This window comes from Geotrypetes seraphini, chromosome 6 (genome assembly GCF_902459505.1).
Source record: "Geotrypetes seraphini chromosome 6, aGeoSer1.1, whole genome shotgun sequence".
NCBI lineage: Eukaryota > Metazoa > Chordata > Amphibia > Gymnophiona > Dermophiidae > Geotrypetes > Geotrypetes seraphini.
Window position 1 is genome coordinate 67,472,646 of NC_047089.1, and position 26,685 is coordinate 67,499,330.

General features: G+C 44.1%; 1 protein-coding gene across 10 annotated transcripts in view; it reads left to right on the top strand.

The window, feature by feature from the left end:
- Positions 1 to 26,685, top strand: part of ENOX1 (ecto-NOX disulfide-thiol exchanger 1) — a 628,466-nt gene that overhangs the window by 347,026 nt on the left and 254,755 nt on the right. For 8 of the 10 annotated variants that reach the window (XR_004539889.1, XM_033948806.1, XM_033948805.1 and 5 more), the window contains 2 exons: positions 6,250 to 6,393; positions 11,624 to 11,761. Coding sequence is in view for 9 of the 10 variants with exons in the window: in XM_033948806.1 (XP_033804697.1) it covers positions 6,384 to 6,393; positions 11,624 to 11,761 (148 nt within the window). In the remaining variant the exon portion in view is untranslated. Of the gene's footprint in view, positions 1 to 5,787; positions 5,871 to 6,249; positions 6,394 to 11,623; positions 11,762 to 26,685 lie in introns of all 10 variants that reach the window. The other 2 variants (XM_033948801.1, XM_033948804.1) reach the window with 2 other exon arrangements.

The window sequence follows — 26,685 nt, forward strand, 5'->3', positions numbered from 1 at the left end:
GAATAATTTTAGACCAAACTAAGCGAGTTAACGGAAAATGAGACAACAGAATAACAAAATCCTTTTGCATTTGCCTAATCAAATCCACCCCCTTAATATGACATAAATCATTCCCTCCCAAATGAACAAGTATCAAATCTGGATAAGAGAAACGTTCAGCCTCCAACAAGGTTGGCAAGAGTTGATTCCAGCGCATCCCACGCTGTCCCAGCCAATGAATGGAGATACCCAATTCAGCCAGTCCAAGATTCAACCCCCAACGAGAAGAAACTGCATGCTTTCGTGCCCAGAATATGAAAGAATGCCCACATAGCCAGACACACACCTCCACTGGCAAAGTCCGGATGCGAGCTAAATAAGATAAGGAGAGAAAACAAATTAAGTGTAACTGAGCATATCAATTAGTACGAACATAACCCAAATACCTATTGGACGCCCACCTCCCAATTTTCCTAATGAAATCCGGAGACCCACCCTCCTGAGCCGCAAAAGTAGCTGCCCCAATTCGAAAGGAATGAGTGCCAAATAGCGCAGGATTTAAACCTACACAACCCAACACTCGTTTAAAAACTGCATTAAATTGAAACCGAGTTAATGTTGACCCATCCGCATGCACCAACCAAAACAAGCCCTGTTGAGGCCGAATTGATGCATACCGATGAGCCAAAGATACGGGACACTCCGAAAATTGCACCACTGCATGCAATCGAAACCAACATCCTTTCCCCATAGGGTCTGTCTTGGAGCTCCGTATACAACCACGCAACTCTAATGAAGACAAAACCACATCACTAAACAACAACCCCGTCCTACCAACCGAATTCTTTGAAGAAGCCACCAATTCACTGATGCGCAATGCCCCAAAAAAAGCCACTGAAAAGGCTAGTCGGAAAAGAACCACTTCAAAAGGAGACACACAAATCTTAGGAAGTGACTCCCCTATACTCACTAAGTGGTCCGTCAAAATAGGCAACCTTACCAAAGCCGGACTAAAGGAAGCCTTCCCACGAACAAAACCCACTCGAAGCTTACGAACTAAAAAGGAGGAAGTAGGATCCTTCCAACCTTGAATCTTACAAACAAAAGCAACCCCTGCCAATACTTGATTCACCACCCCCACCGACCATCCAACAGAATGCGCAAATAAAATAAAAGCAATGATAGAACTCTCATCAATGTTCAAACAATCAGCTCCTTGAAAAGACTGTAAAAAATACATAAAACGACGCCATCCAGCACCGTACACTTTCCACGTGTTAGGTGCCAACGAATTCTTCAACAAAGTCTGGAAGCTTCTAGGAAGTGCTGCCACAAAGCTGCCGGCATCCGTGTCGGGCCACCGTCCGCTCCAGGAGCCAACGCATGAAAACGGATCCACTGAAAGCGAGAAAGAGAATCAGCAATTGCATTAGTATGACCAGGAACATGACGCGCCCTCAGTGTCAAATTCAAGCATAAACATTCCAGCACTATCAAACGCAACAAACCCAGTAACAATTTGCAATGCACTCTCTGCCTATTTACCGCTTCAACTACCGCCACATTGTCTGAACTTAATAAGACCCGTCTATTCTCTAATCTACCACCAAATAATTTCAGTGTCACCCACACTGGAAACAACTCCAAAAATGCAATGTTATCACACCATCCCCTGGCACGCCATCCCTCTGGCCAAGCCTCAGCACACCAAGCTCCATGAAAATAGATTCCAAAACCACACCCACCAGAAGCATCTGTAAACAGACGCAAATCAGTATCCGATACCAATGGCTGAGGCCATACTCTCACCCCATTAAACTTTACTAAAAAGGTTTTCCACATGAACAAATCCTCACGCACTACACGAGACAATCGTATACGGTAATGCTTTTTTGTAACACCTTTAGTTAATAAAGCCAAATGACGTGCAAAAACACGACCCATGGGTATAACACGAGAGGCAAAATTCAACCGCCCCACCAAAGACTGAATTTCAGCGAGGGTCAACTTCCTCCTCTGCACAGCTCTGTCAATTTCAGTACGCAAAGCATGAACTTTTTCCAAGGGCAAGCGAGACTCCATTCGCACAGAATCTAACTCAATACCCAAAAAAACCAAAGTCGAGCAAGGCCCTTCTGTCTTACTTTCAGCCAACGGTACACCCAACCGATTCATCACACCACGGAATGTATCTAACAGCACACTACACTGATTAGACCCTACAACACCTCCAAACAGGAAATCATCCAAATAATGTACAATACAGGATGACCCAGAACATTGCTCCATTACCCAATGCAAAAAAGTAGAAAAAGCTTCAAAATATGCACAGGAAACCGAGCAACCCATAGGCATACATTTATCAAAATAATAATGTTGTTCAAAGTGAAAGCCTAATAAATAAAATGACGAAGGGTGAACCGGCAATAACCGAAAAGCTGATTCGATATCAGCTTTAGCCATTAACGCACCAGGACCCAAACCCCTTAACATGTCTAACGCCCTATCAAAAGATGCATATTGTACCGAGCAAAAATTCGGATCAATAAAGGAATTCACACTGAACCCCAAAGGAAAGGATAAATTATGAATTAAACGGAATTTTCCTGGCTCCTTCTTTGGAATAACCCCCAGAGGCGAAAGCACCAAATTATCAAAAGGAGGAGACAGGAAAGGCCCCGCAATTCTTCCCAAATTAATTTCTTTGCCCAATTTTTCCCGAACCACCATAACATGTTTAGCAACAGATGGTGAATTCACACAGGTATGCAACAGCAAAGGACCATCAAAAGGGATAAGGAACCCTTTAGTAAAACCCCCCCCCAAAGCCTGTCAGCATCTACCTGATTAGGATATAAGGGCAACCAATGAGCAAGCTCCTGTATATCAACGGGGGAAGGGGCCTTGTCCAGACACACTCGAGGCAGCCGCTCCAGCGGATCGCCCAACCGGTCCTTTACTCCAGGCCCCAGGACATCTAATGGCAGGGTGGGAGCCCGAGCACTGACTACACACATGCCGGAATCTACACCCAGCTCTGTCACACCGACCTCCATTAAACTGGAAACAGGCTGAGCCCACCAATCCCACTCGTGCAGTGCCTTGCCACCCAAACCCCATTCCCCCAACACCAAACCCTGCTCGACCCATTCCTGCTGGACCTGAGGCTCCCCTCCCCAAAGGCATAGAGCCTCCTGAGGAGGGGACTCCTCGAAAAAACGATGGTCGAACTGAAGTCATTTCAGTCAACCACAAGTCCACATCCCTAAAGCCCCAAGCTTCAGACTTATCCCGAGCCATACCACGTCGAAAATGCTCGTCATAATTTAACCAGGCCCACCCACCATAAGTCCGGTAAGCCCGTAAAATCAGATCAGCATAACGCAGTAAGCCAGGATACAACCCCGGTTTGGCAGACCCTAACACACTAGCATACACATGAAAACCCAATAACCAGTTAAATATAGTTCGAGAAACTCTACTTCTCTTTTTCTTCCCCTCCTCTTTGCCTTCCTCACTTTTCTTTCTTTCAAAACCTTCCTGCTCAGATTCCAATAAAGCAAAGACATCCACATATTTCATTCTCAAAATTTTTCTCTTCCACTTCTGAGACAACTGCCCATCCAAAGGTGCAATTTCACATAACGTATGTCCAGAACGAGAAAATTGTGCAATGCCACCCGACGTACTGGGCACACCAACACCACTTCCAACCGGTGCAGCCACAGGCACCACATCCGACGAAGAAGATGAGGAAGGAGAATGAGAAGAATCCCAAGAATCCGAAGATTCCCAAACATGCATAGGATCTACCAAATCCAACCTCCTACTCTTACGATCCCTATCCATATGCCTAACCACATGCTGCAAGCGATGCAAAAATTTTTTATTCCTCAACCTTTTGCCTAAAGACTTCCGTGGAGCACCCCCCGCACTACCCACCCCTCCACTAACCAAACCTTCAGACTCTCTACCCCCAGCCACCATACCCAACAAATCAGACACACATCTAGCAAACTCACCAGCCGGAGCCGTCACAGGCATTGTGGAATTGAGTGATTGAGAGGTGCCAGGTACAGCAGCATCAGGACCTTCTTCAGCCACCTCCGCCCTCAAAGCCTCCGGGCGCGAGCCACTGCCACCAGCGGACCCCACCACAGCAGATCTCCGTGCAGGTCTCACTCCAGCTGAAACACTCAAACTTTCAGCTGCAAGACGCCTGGCCACCTGTCCAACAGTGCTAGCCCTGGAAACATTATTTGTCTTCCGAGGGGCCTTACTAACCCGTGCCACCTTCTGCCCCTTTCCAGGCTGTTTCTTTTTAGGCAGCACTTTTTGTTTAGGAGCCATAAATGAAGCAGCCCGTTTTGCTGACTGAGAAAAATGCTCCCAAGCCAACACCTAAACAAGCAGTGAAAAACAAAATTGCAAGTAAAACACAAGCTCCCCCACCAGCTCAGAGCAGACAAACACTCACCCAAGCTGCTGCATGAATTCCAAACGGTCACCGCTTCCCCCACCTCCGAATCCGTGCTGTAACTCCGCTCCACTCCAACAACGACCGGCCCGCAAACCGGACCACCCAGCAAGTCCCCGCCGCTGCTCGAGCCGGAAAGCAGTTCGCTCCTGCCGCAAACCACCCGACAGGAACTAGAATGCAGGCGCACTACTTTACCTCACACCACGGCAACTGCAGCAGCTAACACCGCCTTAAAAACAAAGGGGAACTGCCCGAACCAACACTAAAATCGCCGCAGCAAGTTCCCACACGAGCACCACCTCAGCACCAAGGTAAACGCGCCGCGAAACCACAATAAATTCAACTCCTTCACATTAAATTAAATGAACTTGAATTAAATGAGCTGAAATTGCCTGAAAGAATTGCTCCTAATTGACTCCTACCCTCAAAATCCTAATTTCCCACACACTTCTTTCCAGCCTACCCTCCTCACACCCCACCTCCCACAGACAAAACTTCCAACAATTCTCCCGCCGAAATCCACCACACACAATCATTCCTTCTCAACCAATCACCATTCACCTACACTTAATCACTAACTCAAAACCTATAAATTTAAACCAATCAAAAACTTCAAAACTCCCCATTAATTCTTATTAGCTCCTCTGTACCTCACTCCTAACCCCTTACCCCCCCCCCCTCCTCTTTACCTTTATCCTGAACTCATGCAGGGCTCGTCCCATATTATGCGCCCTTTAATTATTTCAAAGGGCTTTCTTTATCCTTGCAAGACATTCAAGTCCTAAGGCCGCCCAAAACATGCCCCCTTAAGATTTAGACATATCTCTGAGGCCATTTTCCCTCCAGTATCTAAAAAGTCTTTCAAAAATCAGCACTTGGACATTTTGGCAATTAAAATGTCCGCGTACCACTTTATGCCATATTTTTGGATGTCTTTCTGTTTTAAAAATGAGCTCCATAATATCTGCAACAAGTGTTTTGCTACAGTGACGTTAGATCTTGAATGTGGTATTTAATTTGTAGTGTGATTATTATTATATTTTATTGAAATCTGCCCATGATTGGAATGGTTTAAATAATCAAATAAATAGAAATGTATTCCCTGCACCTGAGAGTCCTGGAGATGATTAGCTCTCCTTTGGTGGACAGAACACCTGCATTTGTGTCACGGTCATGAATGAACCAGAATTATACTCTCTTCGCTGTCTGTTTTGGCTTTCTGTAGTCTTTAATCTGTAGAACTCATTAGCAGAAATATTTTTAAATACAAAATGAGGACCATGTTTGCAAAGCTTTAATTAACTGTAATTTTGCATATTGCTTCTCAGAAAGGCTCCGAGAACAAGCTATTTTGAATAAAAGATTTAATATGAGCTGAGAGGAATTGTGGTCATCTGTGTATATTTAACAGGTGAATGTTTTCCCAGGCAACTGAGATTAATTAATTTTTTACTTTTAAAAAAATTCATATTCTGGCACGCTGGTTCAGAATACAAGTGCATGCTAAAGAGGCTGTGCTGGTACTGATAAGACAGGTTGTAAAGACTTTCCCGTTGGAGGCAAGACATCTGACAGGTTCCTGAATAGCATTATTTATTCAGCCCATAACGCCATAGGTCAGCTGAGACTCATTTACTGTGCCAGTGTTTGATGACAGCATGCAACAAACTGACTTTCTGGAACTTTGTGTCCCTCATCGACACACATTATGTTGAGTTCTTCAAAAGGACTTTCATTAGTTTGTCTGCTAATTTTTCTATAATTTTTCTTTATTTTTTTTTACCCTGCAGAGTTTAATGAGCAGCTATTTGTCGACCCAACAAGAAGTGAAAAGGCTCCTGAATCTCAAAATGTGAACAGCACAATAGTAAACACATTCAAAGCACAAAGGGTCACACAACAACACAAGGAAGAAGAACAAAAAATGGCTGCAGGTAATAATCGATAATGATTATATACTGTAGTTAGATGCTCCTATTCAAAAGGATAAGGCTTCTAACTTTAAGAGTTAATCTTCTAAATTGTTCTCGTTTGAAAATCTGCAACGGCTGAGTCCCTAAAATGCTTGCTCCAGTTTCACTAAGGAGGTAATAATCACTGGCACAGTAAGGGAGGTGTGGGAGGGGTAATCTGCCCCGAGCGTAATCTTTGTAAAGGGTGCAGGCACCTGTCCTCCTCTTTGCCCCTCTCCTTCTCGACCCCCCCCCATGTCACGTGCGTGCGCCCCTTCCCTCTTCAGTTTTTTTCCTGCACGAGCAGTATTATGAACTTGCTGCCCATGTCAGTGTTGCCTCTCTCTGATGTCACTTCCGGGCCCTGTGCCTAGGAAATGATGTCGGAGGGATAGCCGACACGACATGGGTAGCAAGTTTGTGCTGTTGTTTTCACCTGGAAACTTAAAAAGAAATGGGGGAAGGGAAGGGAGGCACATGCACAGCCGGGGGGAAGGGGGGACTGGAATGAGCAGGGGAGGGGTGGAGAAGAGATTGGGTGCCACTTACCATCGCTATGCCACTGGAGGTAATGTTATAAAGAATTAAGACCCCATAGAAAGGCTTTTATGGGTTATCTCCTGGATTCTATATGTGGCGCTTAAAAGTTGTGTGTTCAAATTTGTCTACCTGGCCAAATTACACATGCAGCTTAATTGTTTAACAAGCCAATTGGCACCTATGATTGGCCACTAGCAAACAATTATCAGCACTAATTAGAATTCACGCACATTACTTTCTAAGCGTATTCTATAAAATGGTGCATGTAAATTCTAGTGCACAGATCTTAAAGGAGGAGGGGCAAGGGCAGTTTGTGGCCATTCTTACAAATTATATACACTGTTATAGAATGTCTAGACTGTGCAGAATTTAGGTACAGACATTTATGCCCGGTTATAGATGGCATAAATGCTAGTAAATTTTAGTCGCAGGGCTGGTCATTACATATATTCTATAAACTGCACCCAATAGGCAAAGTTTATAGAATAGCGCTAGATGTGTTTTCATTCCGCGCCAATTTTTCAGGTGCCATGTATAGAATTTAGTCCTATAAGTGTAAAAATTACGTCATGACAAAAAGCACATTTTTTTTACACAACCCATGTGTAAGGATGTTCAGGGATAGAATGTGAGTAGAGCATATGAAAGGGGAGAGTGTGGCGCAATGGTTAAAGCTAAAGCCTCAGCAACCTGAGGCTGTGGGTTCAAACCCAAACTGCTCCTTGTGACCCCGGGCAAGTCTTTTAATCCCCCCATTGCTCCAGGTACATTAGATAGTTTGTGATTCCACTGGGACAGACAGGGAAAAATGCTTGAGTACCTGAATAAATTTATGTAAACCATGTGCATTTTTTTTAAAATAAAATGTTTTTATAAAATAGTGCAGATTGTGCGTTAATGTACCCATTAGCATGTAATACCAGCAGAGAGTTAAAATGGGACTACATACCACTTAGCATACAGTAAGTGTAATGTGTTAGCTGGCTAATGCTTCCATGACATAACCCCGGCAGAAAAATCCTAAATTCAGTATTGCTTGGTTTAATGTGTTGTAACAGGCACACAACCACAAAACCCATTAACGCGGTTGTGCAATAATCTGTTTCCAGGCACTAGCTGTATGTTAACTAGCCAGTTTTCAAAGTGATTTAAGTGGGAAGGAGCTTATGAAGGGAAGTATGAAGTACATATGGAGCCTTTTGGAAAATAATATTAATAATAACAGTTTATATACCGCAGGACTGTGAAGTTCTATGTGGTTTACAATGAATTAGAAAGATTCTACAAATTGAATGGGACATTCATAGTTAGAGATTAGTGGTTAGCAGTTTACAGGGGATGGGATTTGATATACCACTTTTTTTGTGTGTGCGTGGTTACAGTCAAAGCAGTTTATATATTTATAACAAGTACCCGGGGCATTGAAGTGTTCAGTGACTTGCCTAGAGTCATAAGGAGCTGCAGTGGGAATCCATATTTTCAGTTATCGCCCCATCTCTGTGGAATGCCCTTCCACTAGACATCCGATTAGAGAACTCACTTGGAAAATTTAAAACCAAACTTAAAACTTTCCTCTTTAAAGATGCTTTTACTCTTTAGCATCAGCCTCCGCCTTTTAATTCCCTGATTCATGTGTAACTTTGAAACACCTAATACTTCTTTTGAAGTGATTCCCTTCCTAATGTTTTACTATTCCTCATTTACCGTCCTTTTTAATTAATTTTACTTCGGTGTATTTTAAATAATAATAATAATGGTTTATATACCGCTGGACCATGAAGTTCTATGCGGTTTACAATGATTATAAAAAACGTTAAAAATTGAGTAGAATTGACATAGTTAATATCTATTGTTTAGCAGTTCTAGAGATCTGGTATTGAGAGAGAGATTGTGCGAATCAGTTTCCTATGTACTTTAGGACCAGATATGTTTGCAGTTGTCTCCTAAATTCCCTCTATGTATTGGCAAGCGTAAGTAGTTGTTTCAGATCATTGCTCCATAATGCTGCTTGATAAGAGAGAAGATGTTGGTGATGAATTTTGAATTTACATCCTCTAACCGGGGGGGGAAACAAAATTCAAGTTCGAGCTTCTTTTATGTCTATTGGTTGAAAAGGAGAATAGGTCGGTTATGTATTTGGGGGCTAGACCAAATAGAACCTTGAAGCAAAAGCAGCCGAACTTAAACCTCACACACGCCTCCATTGGCAGCCAATGCAGGAGTCGGTAGGAGGGAGTTATGTGATCGAACTTCTTCAACCCGAAGATCAGCCTCCCCTACTTTCCTCCTGTTAATCTGAATTTGTCCAGTATTTTTAATATTTGATAAATTATTGTTTTTATTTACTTATTTTAATTGCTTCCTATAATATTTTATAATGTACACCGTCTAGACATGTATTTTGATAGATGGTATATCAAAAATAAAGAAACTTGAATTGATCTTAAAACCTCAGGGTGCGGAGGCAGCTGCTCTAACCACTAGGCTACTCCTCTACTTATAAGGACTGTAGGGACAGTCATTTTACAAAGAATGACAAGCTTTATCACTTGGAATCTGAACATATAAGTGCTTGCACTGATCTGTTTAGGTCCTGTTAAATCTCACTGCTTAAACATGAAAATGCCAACATTTTAGAAAATTTGATGGCCAGGAAGAATCGTTCAGGGGTCCTTTTATGAAAGTGCGCTAACCATGTGCTAAAAACATGTTTCTTTATTTTTCTCAGAGGGGGTCTGCCTGGGGTGGAGGTTAGGCGAGACAGCGTGAATCAGAACAGACACTACTGCACACTAACTAATTAGTGTGAGATTAGCATGTGAGCCCTTAGGGCCAGATTCTTTAAATGGTGCCAAGCGATGCCTACACTGTAGATGCCGCTTGGCACAGTTGTCAATCAAAAAACAAAAGCGCCATTTATGGAATCATGTCTAGTGATGCCTAAGTGGACTTGGCTGTTGCGAGGCCCCTGTGAGAGATTCCTGGCTGGGTTTTCCAGGAACCCTGCATATTCTCTCAATCAGCACACATAATCCACCTTAGAAAGTGCAACAAAATGTTTTATTGAGACTTCTGCCTGAGCCTATTCCCTCATAGGCTCAGTAAAGGCAAAGATATACTTTTACCTTTCGTGGCTAGTGCAGCAGCATATGCATTTTAGGCAACTAGCCATATCATGTTCAGTCCAGCATCCTCAGCTTTTGGTCAATTTCCCCCAGTTCTCTCAGGTTTAAAGCACTGTCAGTCTGGTTCCTACTTCACTTGTTAAATAGTCCAAAACAGAAGAACATTTAGGAGAAAGAAACCCCTTTTCTCCAGCAACATTCTCAACAGGACAGTCACCTTTAAACCAGCAGGTTGGCTAGCTTTTTCACGCCAGTCCTCCCCTGGATTGGAATGCAGCCACGGTTATGGAAGGTTTCTTTCCTTTGGGATCCTAACACTCTGGGATCGAATCTAATCTTCTATTTCTGCGTCGCTCATACCTAGGCGACTTAAAGAGGGGGTGAGGAAGGAAAAGGGGGAGGAGGGCTGGGAGAAGAGAAGAGGAGGGGGGAGGGAGAGGGGTGGAGGGGGGAGGAGAGGATAAAGGTGATCAAGTGTCAAATAGATGGGTTTTCAGTTTCTTCCGGAATTTGGTGTAGTTAGGTTCCGTCCTGGTCATTTCAGTAAGGTCATTCCAAGTTTTTACGCCTTGAAAGGTGAGCATGGAATGGAAAAGCTCCCTGATGATTCTCCTCTGTAGCAGATAAACACCCCCCCTGACTGAGTCCTTCCCCCTGACTCAGCAGGGTTACCTTGTTAAGGTAGCTTAGCATTGAGCTGTAAAGCCCAGTGCGGTCTGGGACATGTCCTCTCAGTCTTGGGCTAGCAGCCTCTGCTGTATGGAGGTTGAATTGTAGCATTAGTGGAAGATAATCCCGTACTCTTCCACAGCGTCCTATACGTAGGCGCCACTAAATTAGGTCAGCTTTCCACTATTCAATTTGGTGGCGTCAATGTCAGATACCTGATTTCTAACTCAACCATGCCTGTTCTTCACGCATAACCAATAGAGCCAATGAGGATATTACCACATAAAGCTCCCGCTTTGAAAATTATTTGAGCGGTGGAGTGGTTGGGCTGAGGCTCATTAATTCTTTTTAGAAGAAAAGTATTGCTTGGAGTAAAGAAAATATTTAAATTGATTTATATACTTTTTAACACAGGCATTGTTTGGCGTGTAAGGGCACCTCCACTTAGGCGTTGCTAGGTGACCTAAGAGTTTGGCGTCAAACTCTTAAATTGTTTAATACATTTTTTTATGATTGGCTGAAAATTGGCATGGTCAATTACCACACCAATTAAGGCAATAAAAAATCATAGACAAACAACACCATAGACAACTGTCAACCAACCAGGCAGGCAGGAATTAACTCAATGTGATCAGGTCAGGTCCCAGCAACCACATCACAGTGTGCATCCATATTGAATAAATAGATACATTTTTAACACAGTTTGAAATTTGGGCAAAAAGCCATGCAAGCTTACTAAAATTACTTCTTTGCTTTAAATAACTGGACTAAATACAGCATAAGTATCTATAAGTGTTGAATGAAACCCTCTGTCTCTCCAGATGTTCTCAATGGACAGGTTCTTTCTTCTTGACCTTAGTTTGATTGTTCTTTTACAGCAGCTGATGCCTTGGGAAGTTTAGCTGTTGGTGCCACTCAGCTCACCATGTCAGTCACTGATCCAACTGCTTGGGCTACTGCTATGAATAACCTTGGTATGGTGCCTGTAGGACTGGCTGCACAGCAGCTTGTGTCAGGTAAACTTGTGTTGTGTACTCTTTGTTATAATCTGTGAATGAGAACTTTAAAAAGGGTGTGTGATGTAATGAAATTTATAGAGGTGGTGGCACCTTATAGATTAACCAATTTATTAAGGCATGAGCTTTTGAGGGTCAAAGTCCATTTCATTAGAGGCATGAATTGAAATTCAGGACATAGTGGCTGATTCTATAAAGGGCTCCTAACTTAGGGCTAGATTCACTAACCTGCCCGACTCGGAACAATCCGTTTCCAATTCGGGCAGGTCCAACTGATTCACAAATCAGTCATATTCAAATGGGGCGATCGGAGGAACGCCCCCCATTTGCGAGCAGGGATCGCAAATGTGCAATTCCCGCTCATGTGCAGACCCTGACAGTAGTGACAGGAAAAACAGTCCCCTGTCACTGCTGTCAGGGCTCTGCCCAGATCTCTCCTGCCTGCTCTCCCCGATGCTGGCTCCCCGACACTCCTGCTCTCTGCCGCCCTTCCCCACAGTGCAGCCCCGCTTTAAAACCACGGGCTCGCACTGCGGGGAACGGCGGCAGAGAGCAGGAGAGTAGGGGGAGCCTGAGAGAATAGCCCACCCACCGGCCAGGTACCACGGCCCGGCCCGGCCCGACACCTCCCCGTACATACAAGTTGGGAGCAGGAGGAGTGCTCAGTCCCTCCTGTTCCGTTGGCCTCCCTCTTGCCACCAGCTCAACCGCCGCACCCCCGACTGGCCCCACGGGACGCACATCTGGCCCACCCCATCCTGGGCCCTGCCCACCTGCCCTGCATACCTTATGAATGTTAGGAGCAGGAGGAGTGCCCGGTCCTTTCTGCTCCTTAGGCCCCCACGATCCATCTTCGGGAGCAGGAAGGGTGCCCGGTCCCTCCTGCTCCTTAGGCTTTGATCCTCTTTGGGAGCAGGAGGAAGCGCAAAGTTCTCTTGCTCCTGATGCTGCTGGCTGCTACGCAATAGCAGCCTTAGGCCACGCCCCAGCATATTATCTGATGCACGGGGAGGGGCCTAAGGCCCTGATTGGCTGAGGCGCCTCGGACTCCTCCCGTTCTTGTCTGGGAGGAGCCCGATGCGCCTCATCCAATCAGGGCCTGAGGCCCCTCCCCATGTATCAGATGATGCGCTGGGGGGGTGGCCTAATGCCGCTATTGCATAGCGGCCAGCAGGAGCAGGAGGACTTTGCGCTTCCTCCTTCTCCCAAAGAGGATCGAGGCCTAAGGAGCAGGAGGGACCGGGCACCCCTCCTGCTCCCAACATTCGTAAGGTACGTGGGGCAGGTGGGCAGGGCCTCCTGCCACCGATCTTTAGGGAGGGTTTGGGTGATCGCAGCAGGAGAGATTGGGCATCTCTCCTGCCAGAGAACATTGGGGGAGGGTTAGGGGGATTGCAGCAGGAGTTGGGTTGGGCTGGTCGGGGGTGTGGCGATTTGAGCCGGTGGGGCTGGTGGGAAGAGGGAGGCCAATGGAGCAGGAGGGTCTGAGCACCCCTCCTGCTCCCAACTTGCATGTACAGAGGTGGGAGGGGGTGTCGGGCCAAGCAGGGGTGTCGGGTCAGTAGGTAGACTCTCGTGCTCTCTGCCAGCCCTGACTCTCTGGCTCCCCCGAGTCTCCTGCTCTCTGCCACCATTCCCCACATTGCAGGCCCACTTTAGAAACATGGGCTTGCACTGTGGGGAAGGGCGGCAGAGAGCAGGAGCATCAGGGGGAGCCAGAGAGTTGGGGGCGAGCAGGCAGGAGAGATGTGAGCAGAGCAGGGTGGTGATGCGGCTATTCGGGGAGAGATCTGGGGAAAAACATTGGAGCGGCAGGCAGGAGAGATTTGGGGCAGCAGAGAGCAGGGCTTTGTACGAGAGCTGGAGAGTTGGAAAGCCGCTTTCTACTGGGGTTGATCGGCCAGCCCAGTCAGATTGGAAATTTTTAGTGAATCGCGTCCTTGTCCACTTTGAATGCATTTCTCCTCATTTGCATGCACCTATTCGAAGCGGATCGCAGGAGAGGTTAGTGAATAGTGCAGGAGGGAAATGTGGTCGCAAAGGGGTCGCAAACTGATCGGTACACAATCGGTTTGCTTTGTGAATCTAGCCCTTAATTGGCAAAATACCCTTAATAGGCTCAATTGTAAAAAAAATTAATTATGATAGGCACCTATCCAATTCTATAAAAGATAGGTGCCTATTGCATGGTGCTTAGCGTTGCCTAATGCCTAAGTGGCATTTTTATGGGTGGAGCGTGACTTAGGCGCTGTTAAGCGTGATTCTCCAAAAAACTGAGGCGCCTGAAATTTAGGCCTTTAAAACCCTCACCTATATTTCAGGCATTTTTTCATAGGCACAGCTAGCCGTGATTCTGTAAATGGTGGCTAAGTATGATTGTGCTTATTTTATAGGTGCCGTTTATAGAATCGGCCCCATAGTGAAGATGAATGGGGGTAGGGAGAGGGATGGAAAAGTAAAGTATTGGTTAATGCAGATCAGAGTGTGGAAAAGGATAGATAATGGTTGCTTTGTTTTGTTCACTGACAGCTGTGGTGGATGAGAGAGAACAAAGGATAATCTCAGATATGTCCATTCACAGCTATAGTGTGCCATGAATCCATTGTTTTTATTCGGGCCTAGGGCAATGGTATCAAGCTTTTTGATGAGTTCCAAATCAACAATTCCATGCTGGATTTTCCCTTTGAAGTTCCTTTGTACGAGAGTATGGCAACCTTAAATCCAGTTAATGAGCGTCCTGGAGAGCTGTACTCGTATATTCCAGCAGCAGATGATGGCATATATGAGTACATTGAAGGAAGAGCAAATAAATGATCTCTAGATGCTGTAGTTGGTGTTGCTGGGTCCAGTTACCTGGGTGAATGTGGAGACAGAGTTTGCATTCAGGTTTCTATTAGTATGCCAAGGCAGAAGCATCATCTGAGGCCTGTGACTTTCTTTACTTTACAGCATTTAATGTTTTCCCTTGCCATAAGTTCGAAGTGAATTACAAAATTAAAATACATAGATTAAATCATAATATGCTACATAAGGCTACATTACACAGCTTCAAAAAAACAACATTTCCTATAAAGCCAAGCCTTTAATTTTTTTTTTTTAAATCAAGCATAACAATGTATGTGATATAGTTCTAAAGATAATCCATTCTAAAGTTTGGACTCTAGTTGCATTTTAGTGGTTTCATCTAAGAGCTTTAGCAACAACAGAGGGTGCTCTGTTATATTCTCTTTTAGAATGGTCCTGTAGAAGATTGTCTCTGGGTATTGTTTGGCCCTGTTTACCTGCCTTCTTACTTTTTTGGGAAGGTAGTGTAATGTTAAAAATGTCTGTTGTAGTTTCTCTAGAAGGAACACTCTCTAAGAGGGAGCATTACAAATGTGGTTGTACTGTAGAACTTGGTTGTAGACAGTGAGCCTCGTGGTAAAAGATGGGTGGAAGCTGAAAGTATGCTGAAAGCATGTAGAAATGTGTAGCAGTCAGTGGATTTCCAGTAGAATATGGTTCTTATTTTCATATAATATAATCATATTACACTAAAAAAACACTTAAATACAATTAAAATTGTAATCTATGACAAATAGATATATCACCCCCCAATAATTATATTCAAAAAGTACACTCAAATTAAGAAATTAAAAATATGTTCAACCCAACCTCACACCCACCCACCCACCATGGACATGTATGACCAAAGAGCAAAATCAATAATCACTCTTTGCAAAACTTTGTTAATGGCTCCCAAATCTTCAGAAACTTTTTGTAAAGTCCCTATAGCCATAATACGTTCCATTTTAAAAACATGACACTACTTTTCAAATACAGATTCAGAGTGGATTACAACAAGAACTCTACATTAAGGGGAGTATATATACTTAAAAATTATTGCACGAAGAGATAAAATATCAAGAATAACATTTATTTAAAAAGTAGGTCTTTAAAACTTTACAAAAAATAATATATGAATTCAGGCTTCTTATTTCTAAGGGAAGACTATTCCACATCTGAACTACCTGATAAGAAAACAATTGTACCAATTGACTCTTCCTATATATCTCAGGCAGAGTAGAAGCTTCAGGATGTTGGAGTTGAGAAAGCATTGTTCTAGGTCACCTATGAAAATGTGGACAGATTTTGGAGCCATATGGGTACCCATGGCAGTGCTATTCATTTGTAGGTAGAAGTCCCCTTTCAATTTGAAAGGGAAACTCCAGTGTGAAACTTTGAAATTGAGACTCATTGAAAAGCTTGACCCTAGGCCATCACCCTAGGCCTGACCAGAGAAAATGGATTTATGGCATGCTACAAGTGTGAATGGACTTAACTCAAATCATTATTTGTTCTCTCTCATCAACCACGATTCCAATTATCTCTCTCTTGCCACATTCTGCTCTACCTTTTCCAATACCCTATGTATCCCTCTCCCTCCTTCACACATCTTCCTTTTATGTACCCATATCCTGAATTATGCTTCATGTTTCTAAGTGAACTCTGGTCCTCAAAAACTCATATCTCAATAAATTAGACTATAACGGGTGGGCAACCTTTATACAAAGAGGGCCACACGAATGTCAATACTACCCCTAGAGGACCACAACATTATGTAATGTCAAAAATGGAAATGCCCAGAGCGCTATGGACCTTCAGTGATAAATAAATAAGTGAACATCTAACTAAAAATGATAAAAACAAACTGCTAGAGTCTATTCTGCAAATATTTGTAAAATACAGTTTTTAAAATCACCAAAACTCTGGTTAGTGACGTTTTATATGTATACTTCCCATGGTCTTGGGGGCTGCATAAAATTCGGCTGCAGGTTACCCACCCCTCTGCTATAAGGTGTCACCTTCCTCTCTGAATTATGAAGGAGAAGCAAACAAGGTACTGCAATTGGAAGTAATAATGTCAAAGGTCTGGTGGTTTGGCCAATATTCCTCTGGTTTGAAACCTTTTCTGTGATCCCAGATTCTAGTGGTTGAGAGATGGCTTGAGTCTGAAGAGGAACTAGCTTCCCATTTCTTCTAGCATTTGCATGAAAGTATAGCATACCTTTGGGGAAAAGGAATCAGCCCTCTTGTCTGCTCAAGAGGGTGAAAAGAGAGATAAAAAGGAACTAAAACAGCCCTTCTTTACCAAAGTATTCAAATAAGCTGGGGTTTTTTTGTTTTTGCCTTTTTAATCTTTATTAATTTTTTATAGCCAACACAAGTGCAAAACAATATACATACATATAATAATAATCATAATAAGCACTTATAATCAATCAATAACAATACAGAAAAAAGAATCCCCATTCCCATCCAATTCTTCCATTAGGGAACAAAAACAAACCCTCCCATCCTTCCCTGGATGTGTGGGTGCTAAAACAATGGAAAATAAAGATAAAGGACAACTATAATGAAGCTACAAAAGACGTCAATGGACCCCCAAACTAATTTAAATAACTTATTGTGCCCCAACATATCAGTGTTCATCTTTTCAAACTTATAACATAAGCATTGATTCGCCCACCAAAAAGTAAAATTAAGGCAATTGCAGTTTTTCCAGTTGCGAGTAACCATTTGTATGGCTACCACGGTCATAATAAGGAACAGCCAACATTTATATCTGTCCACTGGGGGTTTAATATGCAATATTATCCCACATATGACTACGTCATAAGTCAATGGAATTGATGACTCCAGTATGATATTAATCTGTCCCCATATTGACCTCCAAAAGTTGAGTATAAAGGACAATAGAACAACAAATGATCCAGTGTCCCTATGTCTAGATGACAATGCCAGCATCTATTAGACTTAGAACTATCTAATTTCTGCAAAGAACTGGGTTCCAGAAACTTTTATGTGATACAAAACCCCACGAATAAGCTGCTTATATTATTTAACCAGAAGAAAAAAAAAGCCATTATAATTATATAAAACATTTTGTTTAAGCTTTAGAAAATATTTTTCAGTAGCTTTTTGAGAAATCAGGCTTCTGTCTGTTTCAACAATGAATTGTAATGATGCAGCACTAAATCACTTAATAGCTTAATGACATTACAATGTGATAAAGCTTTATTAAAGTATTTGATCATCTTGCCTTGGTTATAGAAATAAGACAATAAGGGGGAAAGTCTAAAACTGGTGCCAAAGCTCATTGAAGTACGCCATTAGAAATGGCAAAAAACGGCGAGGTTGAAGCACCTACTGGCGTCTAAATAAAAGGTGCTGGAATCGCGCTTTGGGCCGCCGAATGCCAAAGTAGGCATGGCCAACGCTGGAAGTGGCGTTAGGTGGCCTAAAGCGCCTACATATGTGCAATTCACACAAAGATAGGTGCTGGCAATGTAGACCCAGAAAACCCTGACCTACATTTCCAGTGCCTATCTTTTCTGGGGGTGGGGGGTGCGGTGGCTCGTCATCATGGGAGGGTGGCTCGGCTCATGGTTTTTAAATTTTTAATGGGGCAGATATTGTGCATGTGTAGCACACGCATGGCATCTGTGCCCATTAAAAAAAAAAAAGTATGGTATGTTATAGTAATTTCAGGTCTGAACTATGAGTAGGACAAGTAAGCTTTTTTTGGATCACTAAAAGCGATCACTTTTTTTTGTGCATCGGGAAGCAATGTTAGAGCATCAATCGCTCTGCTAGTTAACATGACATTTCAATATTAATGACCTTATTTACATAGCCAAATCAGAGAATGAGCGATTGTGCACAAAACGACATGGTGAGCCGTTATGTGCATTGGGTCGGCAAATCTGATCATCATTAGATGATTGCTGACTTTAGTGCCTCTGAACCTAAGTGAGAAACAAGATTGGCTTTGACCATGAAATTAGTGGAACTGGAGAGGAGGGTGGCAGGAAGTACACTTGCAGCAAGCCAAGGTGGTGAATTTAGAGAAGCTCCTACATTAGAGCTGTGTGGTTCTCAGAGAAATGTGAGGGGAATAACCCACTGGGTTTCCAGAAGTTTTTCTAAGTTACTGTCTTTTAGTGATGAGGATTTAGCCTATAGAGTTCTGGAGTGAAGGAGAGTGGGACAGGATTTCCTGGGATCCTTCCTGGCAAAAGTATACAGATTTACAATCAAGGGATAAATTATTTGAAAAAGACAGGGAATAGGCCAAGTAGCATATAAATGGCATAAGGTAGCCATCTTTCCAGACTACTGCTCTGAAACTACAGTAGATGAAGAGAACAGCCTTGGGGGTGGAGTGGGGTGGGGGGGGGGGGGAGGAATTAAGAAAGTGACCAGAGATAAAAATCTATCCTGCAAAGCTGAGAATGAAAGTGCCTGGGAAGTGGAGAGATTTTGGTACACAAAGTACATCTGTATATTTTAAGGCTTTACAAGGTGTCCAGCTCAATGGAGAGCAAGGTCCCCCAGTCTTCTCAGGGTGGGTGGCAGAGGCAGCACATATGAAAGCTGAATAAAAATTAGACTAGGTACATCAAGACAAATAGGATGAGCTGCAATGAAAATGAATGGACCTTGTCACCAAAATCAGGAGTTAGAGAGGGACCCAGTCAGAAGGAAGTGACTTGAACAGACTGGAGGCTTGTGATGGATAAGAGGTGTGAAAGAAAGCTTCAGCCTCATTGGATTGAAGTTACTTAGAAAGATAGGATTGAGTGAAATGGTGTGGTGGCTGTGTTAATTCACTCTTCAATAAATAAACTTTATTCTTGTATGCCGCCATACCTTCACTAATAATAAAACCCTAAGCGCGCATGCATACTCCTACCTACGTGGCTGGCAGAATGTTAATGGGTGTGTCGCATGTGCACGTTCGGAGCGTGTACGGCGTGTGTGCACGTTCGGAGCTGACACCGGGGAGAGAAGGAGGTGGTGGCGACCGAGCTACAGAGCTAGGGGCGGGAAGGCCACAACCACTGCCTCTCCCTGGTTGCACGGTCTTCTCCTCCCTTCTTGGTCAGAGCACTGTTGCAGCTTGCAGGAGCCATGCTCTCTGCCCGCCCAGCGGCGAACCTCTGAATTTGAGTTTGTTGGGCGGCTCGAGGATGAGGATTTGTTTATACGCTGCCATGGCGCTGGAGGCTGGTGGCGCTACCACAGAGGTGGGGTGGGCGGCCAAAGGAAGGGGAGCAGGGCGCAAGCGGGGAACGGGAGGGAGGGAAAGAGATAGAAAGGCACACAGACAATGGCCAAGGAGAGAGAGAAAAAGAAAGACACACAGACAGTGGCCAAGGAGAGAAAGAGACAGAAAGACAGACAGACACACAGACAGCGGCCAATGAGAAAGAGAGAGAGACAGAAAGGCACACAGACAGCGGCCAAGGAGAGAGAGAGAAAAAGACCGAAAGACACAGACAGCGGCCAAGGAGAGAAAGAGACAGAAAGACAGACAGACACACAGACAGCGGCCAATGAGAAAGAGAGAGAGACAGAAAGGCACACAGACAGCGGCCAAGGAGAGAGAGAGAAAAAGACTGAAAGACACACAGACAGCAGCCAAGGAGAGAGAGACAGAGAGACAGAAAGACAGACACACTCAGAGGGTGACAGAGGGAGACAGAAAGACAGACAGACAGACACACAGTCAATGACCAAGGAGAGACACAGAAAGAAAGAAAGACAGACAGCGGCCAAAGAGAGAGAGAGACAGAAAGAAAGACAGATAGCGGCCAAGGAGAGAGAGTCAGAAAGAAAGACAGACAGACACATCTATTCTAGCACCCGTTAATGTAATGGGCTTAAAGACTAGTGTAGAAATAAAACAAAAACATAAAGGAAAAAAATACCTTTTTTATGGGATTGAAATGTATGTTGTTTTTTTAAATGGGTGCTGATCTGGTGAATGTTTATAAAGTGTCTCTGTGTTGAGGGTGGGAGTATTTATGATGGTTATGAGAATGTATATGTTCTTGTGTTGAGTGCAAGAGAGGGGCTGGTCTGTAGGTAGGATTTGCTTCCTGTTTGAGAAGGGTATAAAGGAGAGGAAGTAGGGTTGAGGGGAAAATTAATTTCATTTAATCTATTACAAATCTATAAACTGCCTTTTTCCAAGACGGTGTACATAAAAACATAAATAATAGTTGAAACAAATACAGATAACAGAAAAGTCCCATCCCTCAGTCTCTTTAAATCATCTGCCCTGAATGAACAAATGCTGCCTCAATAGTTTTTAAATTGTATTAAATGATGGGGTGGGAGGGATAGCGGCTCATATGTGATTTTGGAAGGTCAGAAGGGGTTGGGTGGAGGAGGGTAGGGTAAGTGTGGGGTAAAGAATGTGGATGGAATTAAGAGTAGGACCTACAGAGGTCTCTCACTAGTAATGGTAAAATAAAATTATAGAGCCAGATATTCTAAAAGAGCTGAGTACCTAAATCTACGGTCTTAGGTTATGCTCTTAAATTTTTGATCGAGTTTCAGCCAAACTTGAGAGCCTAAGAGGCCCTTTAACTAAAGCACATTATTTAAAGTTCTTTAAGCTATGTATGGGTAAACTAAAGCAGAAAGAACAGAATCGCTAATCAATGTGATAGATGTGCTTGTTTTTGAGTGCAAATGAATTAAAAATGTGACTTGATAGTCGACAAGCAAACACATTTCATCATCCACCATCTGCAGTCATTCTCTTTTTTTTCGATTTAATTTCTGTCAGAGCTGAAAATCCAAGTTCGCAAAGATAAGAAGATCCAAACGGTAACAAAGCCTTGATTGCTTTGATGCTCAATAGAATTAAAACTAAAATTACCGGCTGTTAGTTTTCAAGGACCAATCATATGAAAGAATGATGCTTATCTGGGTGGTTGTATCCCTATGCACACAGATGCTCATAACATTGACAGACTTGCATATGCGATGTACATGTCATCTATTCTAGTGTATACTTATGAAGGGAATTTTTAAAAATAAAGTAAATTTTTGGAATCTCTCGTGGCACACCAAGAATCTCTTTGGAGCACACCACAGTGCCCTGGCACAGAGTTTGAGAGTCAGTGGTCTAGACCAGGGATAGGCAATTTCGGTCCTCGAGAGCCAGAGCCAGGTCAGGTTTTCAGGATATCCACAATGAATATGTATTAGATGGATTTGCATGCACTGCCTCCTTGAGATGCAAATATATCTCTTGCATATTTATTGTGGATATCCTGAAAACCTTACCTGGCTCCGGCTCTCGAGGACCGGAATTGCCTACCCCTGGTGTAGAAAATGATCACATCCTTTCATATGCACACTAATCAGCGAGCACACATAGAGACTCTTTCCTGCAAATCCTATATTCATGATCACTCAAACCTTTACACAAGTCAAGAAAACCACTGGATGCTGTGCATACCTAAGGGCGCAGAATAGCATGTGCTAAATTGTGCACGTGCTAGCCACTCCCACCTCCTTTTAAGCAGGCGGTAATTTTTTGGCTAGCGCATGCTAATCCAGTGCATGCACTAAAAACCGCTAGTTCACCTTTGTAAAAGGAGCCCTAAGTGTACATTCAGAACTTGCCTATGTTACAATTCCATACATGCTCAGGACTCTAGCAAGAAGGTGATGTCAGCCCACAATGAGGATTTGAAAGCAACATGTAGAAATTTTTGTGGAGAAAATAAATGAATGCTGATAATGAAGAGAAACGACTGAGACATTGCAAACTAAGCAGCCAAGACAAAATACAGCTGCATATTTTATCTGGGGGGGGGGGGGGGGAGAGCTCAGACCACGTTTTGCCAATGCTTGTATTTCTCCAATGGCTCCCAGTTCAACTTAGAATTCAAGTTTAAAATTGGGCCTGATTTCTAAGGCACTGTTTCATGGGGGACTTGGGTTTATTACTGACTCTTTGAACTATTGGGCGTAATTTTATAAGGAGACACATATAATTAGGCAGCAAGAACACACATAAATGCTGGTATTAGTCATTTTCTTCTTCAGAAGGGGAAATAGATTATTCCCTTAAGCCAATTGTTGTATGGCTGACTGATCATAAGTTGTTTCTTAATGCTTCTAAGTTCAAGTTCAATTTATTTGATATACTGCATATATAAAACCAAAGTTAAAATCTAAGCAGTTTACAATATAAAAATATAAAAGGGAGAGGGACAAGCACAAACTAATAGACAAATATGACTGTACAAACATATCGGGAAACATAAAGGAAAGAAAAATGTGGATTGGTTACAATTAAATCTAGGTATAGGGGAGAGGAAAGGGGTGAAAACATATAAGGTGTGGGATAAAAGAAAAGTGTCATTCTCTATTTCTGCCCATACCTACAAAATTATGTACAAAATGCCTGCAAAAAATAATATACCTTTGGTTGAGTCTTGAATGTCTAACGTGACCATTTATTTTTTTCATCAAAAGGGGCCATCTATTAATTGTCAGTCCCGCCCTAGTCCCGCCCCAATCCCGCCCTAGCCCCGCCTCAACCCTGCCCTAGCCCCGCCCCCAATCCTGCCCCAAATTTCTTCCATTCATTTTTCATGTACACATAATATCTTCATATTAATTCATAATGGTAACCTCAAAATTAAAAAAAACTACAAAGCACACTATATGCAGAGAAAATGTTAATTATCATTTGGGGTTTTCAAAGATGTCAAGGCAAATGACTTTAAAATATGCAATGTCACCTCAGTAACTATAGAAAAATAGACAAATATAGTGCAAAATATAGACAGCAGATATAAATTCTCAAAACTGACAGGTTTTGATCACTAAATTGAAAATAAAATCATTTTTCCTACCTTTGCTGTCTGGTGATTTCATGAGTCTCTGGTTGTGTTTCCTTCTTACTGTGTATCCTTTCTTTCATTGATTTCTTTCTTTCTTTCTGCACTCAGGCCCAACAATTGTCCCTCTCTATTCCCTCCCTCCTTCCTTCCTATGTCCTTAGTGCCCCCAGTGCATCCTTCCCATGTCCATAGTGCCCCCAGTGCCTCTTTCCTGTGTCCCTAGTGCCCCCCAGTGCCTCCTTCCCATGTCCATAGTACCCCCAGTGCCTCTGTCCTGTGTCCTTAGTGCCCCAGTGCCTCCTTCCAATGTGCATAGTGCCCCCAGTGCCTCTGTCCTTAGTGCCCCAGTGCTTCCTTCCCATGTCCATAGTGCCCACAATGCCTCCTTCCCATGTCCATAGTGCCCCCAGTGCCTGTCCTGTGTCCTTAGTGCCCCCAGTGCCTCCTTCCCATGTCCCTAGTGCCCTCAATGCCTCCTTCCCATGTTCATAGTGTCCCCAGTGCCTGTCCTGTGTCCTTAGTGCCCACAGTGCCTCCTTCCCATGTCCATAGTGCCCCCAGTGCATGTCCTGTGTCCCTAGTGCCCCCAGTGCCTCCTTCCTATGTCTTCTCTTGCCTTTGTCCCTCCTCCCGAAGCCAGCCTGCCTGCCTACTTCCTTCCCTCTCTCCAGTGCCTGATTCAACCCCCCCCCCCCGCAGATTCAACCCCCCCGCAATTCAACACTCCCCCCCGCAGATTCAACCCCCCCGTGGATTCAAACCCCCCTGCCTGCCCGCCCATGTACCGCCGCTGCCTTCCAGTCTGCCTCCCTGCCGCGCCGATTGAAACTCTGGACTGCCGCCGCTGCTTCTTGACTTCTTCCCGACGTCAATTTTGACGTCGGAGAGGAAGTTCGGGGCCAGCCAATCACTGTCTGACTGGCCTGAACTTCCTCTCCGACGTCAAAATTGACAACGGGAAGAAGCCAAGAAGCAGCGCGGCGGCCCAGCGTTTCAATCGACGCGGCAGGGAGGGAAAGTGATCGGCTGTCCTGGTGCCCCGCGCACAGCTTTGGGACATTTTTGGTGTCTCGAAGCGGTGGGTCGGGACAACGGGACAGTCAGCCCGAAAACAGGACTGTCCCGTTGAAAACGGGACGTATGGTCACCTTATGAATGTCAGACATGAACTCTAAGGGGCTCATAATAATTTTTTTTAAAGTATAAAAACTCGCCTAAATCGGTACTTGGACAATCAAAGAGACAGGTTGTCCAAGTGCCGATAATTGAACAGGGTTTTAGATGTATCTAAAACCAGCTTAGGCCTTTTCCCTGCCTCTGTGTGCCGAGAGTAAAAAGGGGCGTTTTTAGAGGAGTGGGTAAAGCGGGATATGGGCTGACTTAGACTTAGTCGTCCAGCAGCATTAATTGAAAAGTTTGACAGATTGTCTGGACGGAACTTATACATTTTGACTTAAACCAAGTCAAAACAGGTAAAAGTTCTGGATAGGGCTGCTGAGATGATTGCGGCTGCTGCGATCAGCTCAGCGGCCCAGGCAACCCGTGTCCCCACCTCCGTAATGATCGTGGCAGGAGGGATGCCCAGTCCCTCCTGCCTGAAGCCACCGTGACCCCCCCCCCCCCCGAATGTTCCTTGGCAGGAGAGATGCCCAATCCATGTTGCGATCCTCTGAACCCTCCCGCATTGTTCCCCAGGAACAGATATGCCCAATCTCTCCTGCTGCAATCCCCCTAACCCTCCCCCAATGTTCTCTGGCAGGAGAGATGCCCAATCTCTCCTGCTGCGATCACCCAAACCCTCCCTAAAGATCGGTGGCAGGAGGGATGCCCAATATCTCCTGCTTTAACCCCTGAACTCTCCCCAATGATCGGAGGTAGGAGGAATGTCCAGTCCCTCTTGCCAACACCCCACAAACCCCCCTCCAATGTTCCCCGGCAGGAGGGATACTCAATCCTCCTGCCGACACCCCACGAACCCCCCCCCCCCAGTGTTCCCTGACAGGAGGAATGCCCAATCTCTCCTGCCATTCAAAAATCCATATATAGAGCTCGTTAAAGCTCATTCAAAAATCCATATATAGATCTCCTGCCAACACCCCGTGACTCCCCCAATGTTCCTTGACAGGAGGGATGCCCATTCCCTCCTGCTGACACCCCCACCCCTGGAGCCCCCCAAAAGTTTGCCATCCTCTGAAGCCCCCCTGAAAGTTCACCCACATCCAGATCCCCCTAATGCTACCTCGACCCCCCACCCCTACCAGGACCCCCCCCAGACTCCCCCCAATCTTGTTTTGTTGGCCGGTTGGCTCCTGCCAGCATCCAGCCAGAAGACCCACCTTCGAAGGAATGGTGGGCCTGCCCCTTCCCGGTGCATCTTGGGATGCACCGGTGTGGGGCCTAAGGGCCTAATTGACCCAGGCACTTAAGGCCCCTCCTACACCTGGGTCAACCAGAATGTTAGGCTCATCTCCCAGTGCACAAATTAGAGGTTTGGGGCTAGACCTGGTCTGGTCTGTTTGTGCACCTGAAATTCTGCGCAGGGAACAATAGAACATACACAATAAAATCAAGACATACAGTCGCAAAAACAACAGAAGCAACCATGAAATCAAAAATGGCTTTCAAGGAAAAGCTTATTTAAACAAAATTGTCATTACATATTTCCTAAATTGCAAAACACTGGACACTTTTAGTTTTGCCCTGGCAAGTGGTCACATCTTACATTACATTACATTACAGATTTCTATTCCGCTTGTGCCTTGCGGTTCTAAGCGGATTACAAATTAAGAGACTGCACAATTTCAGGAATATTACAGTACATAGAATCAGAAATGTATCAAGTTACAATTGTTAGTCTGGAAGTTTCCAGGAGAAATTTAGAGCTCATAGTAGATGAATAGTAGGTTGATGAAGAGAGTTGTACAATGTTTAGGTATAGTTATGGTGGGGTGATCGTGTGTGTATTTTCTTGTGCTATGTTGAGGTTAAGATAATGGAAAGTATTTTTTGAAGAGATGAGTTTTGATTTCTTTTCGGAATTCTTTTATGTCTATTGATTTGATCAGTAGATTGGAAATGGTAGTGTCAATTTTTGCTGCCTGTGTAGCTAAAAGGCTGTCGTATAGTTTCATGCGTCGTGTACCTTTGAGAGGAGGGTAGGCGAATAGGTTTTGAGTTCTCCTTAATCTGTGTGAGAGATTACGGTGTAGTCTTTTGTTTAGGTAGCTGGGT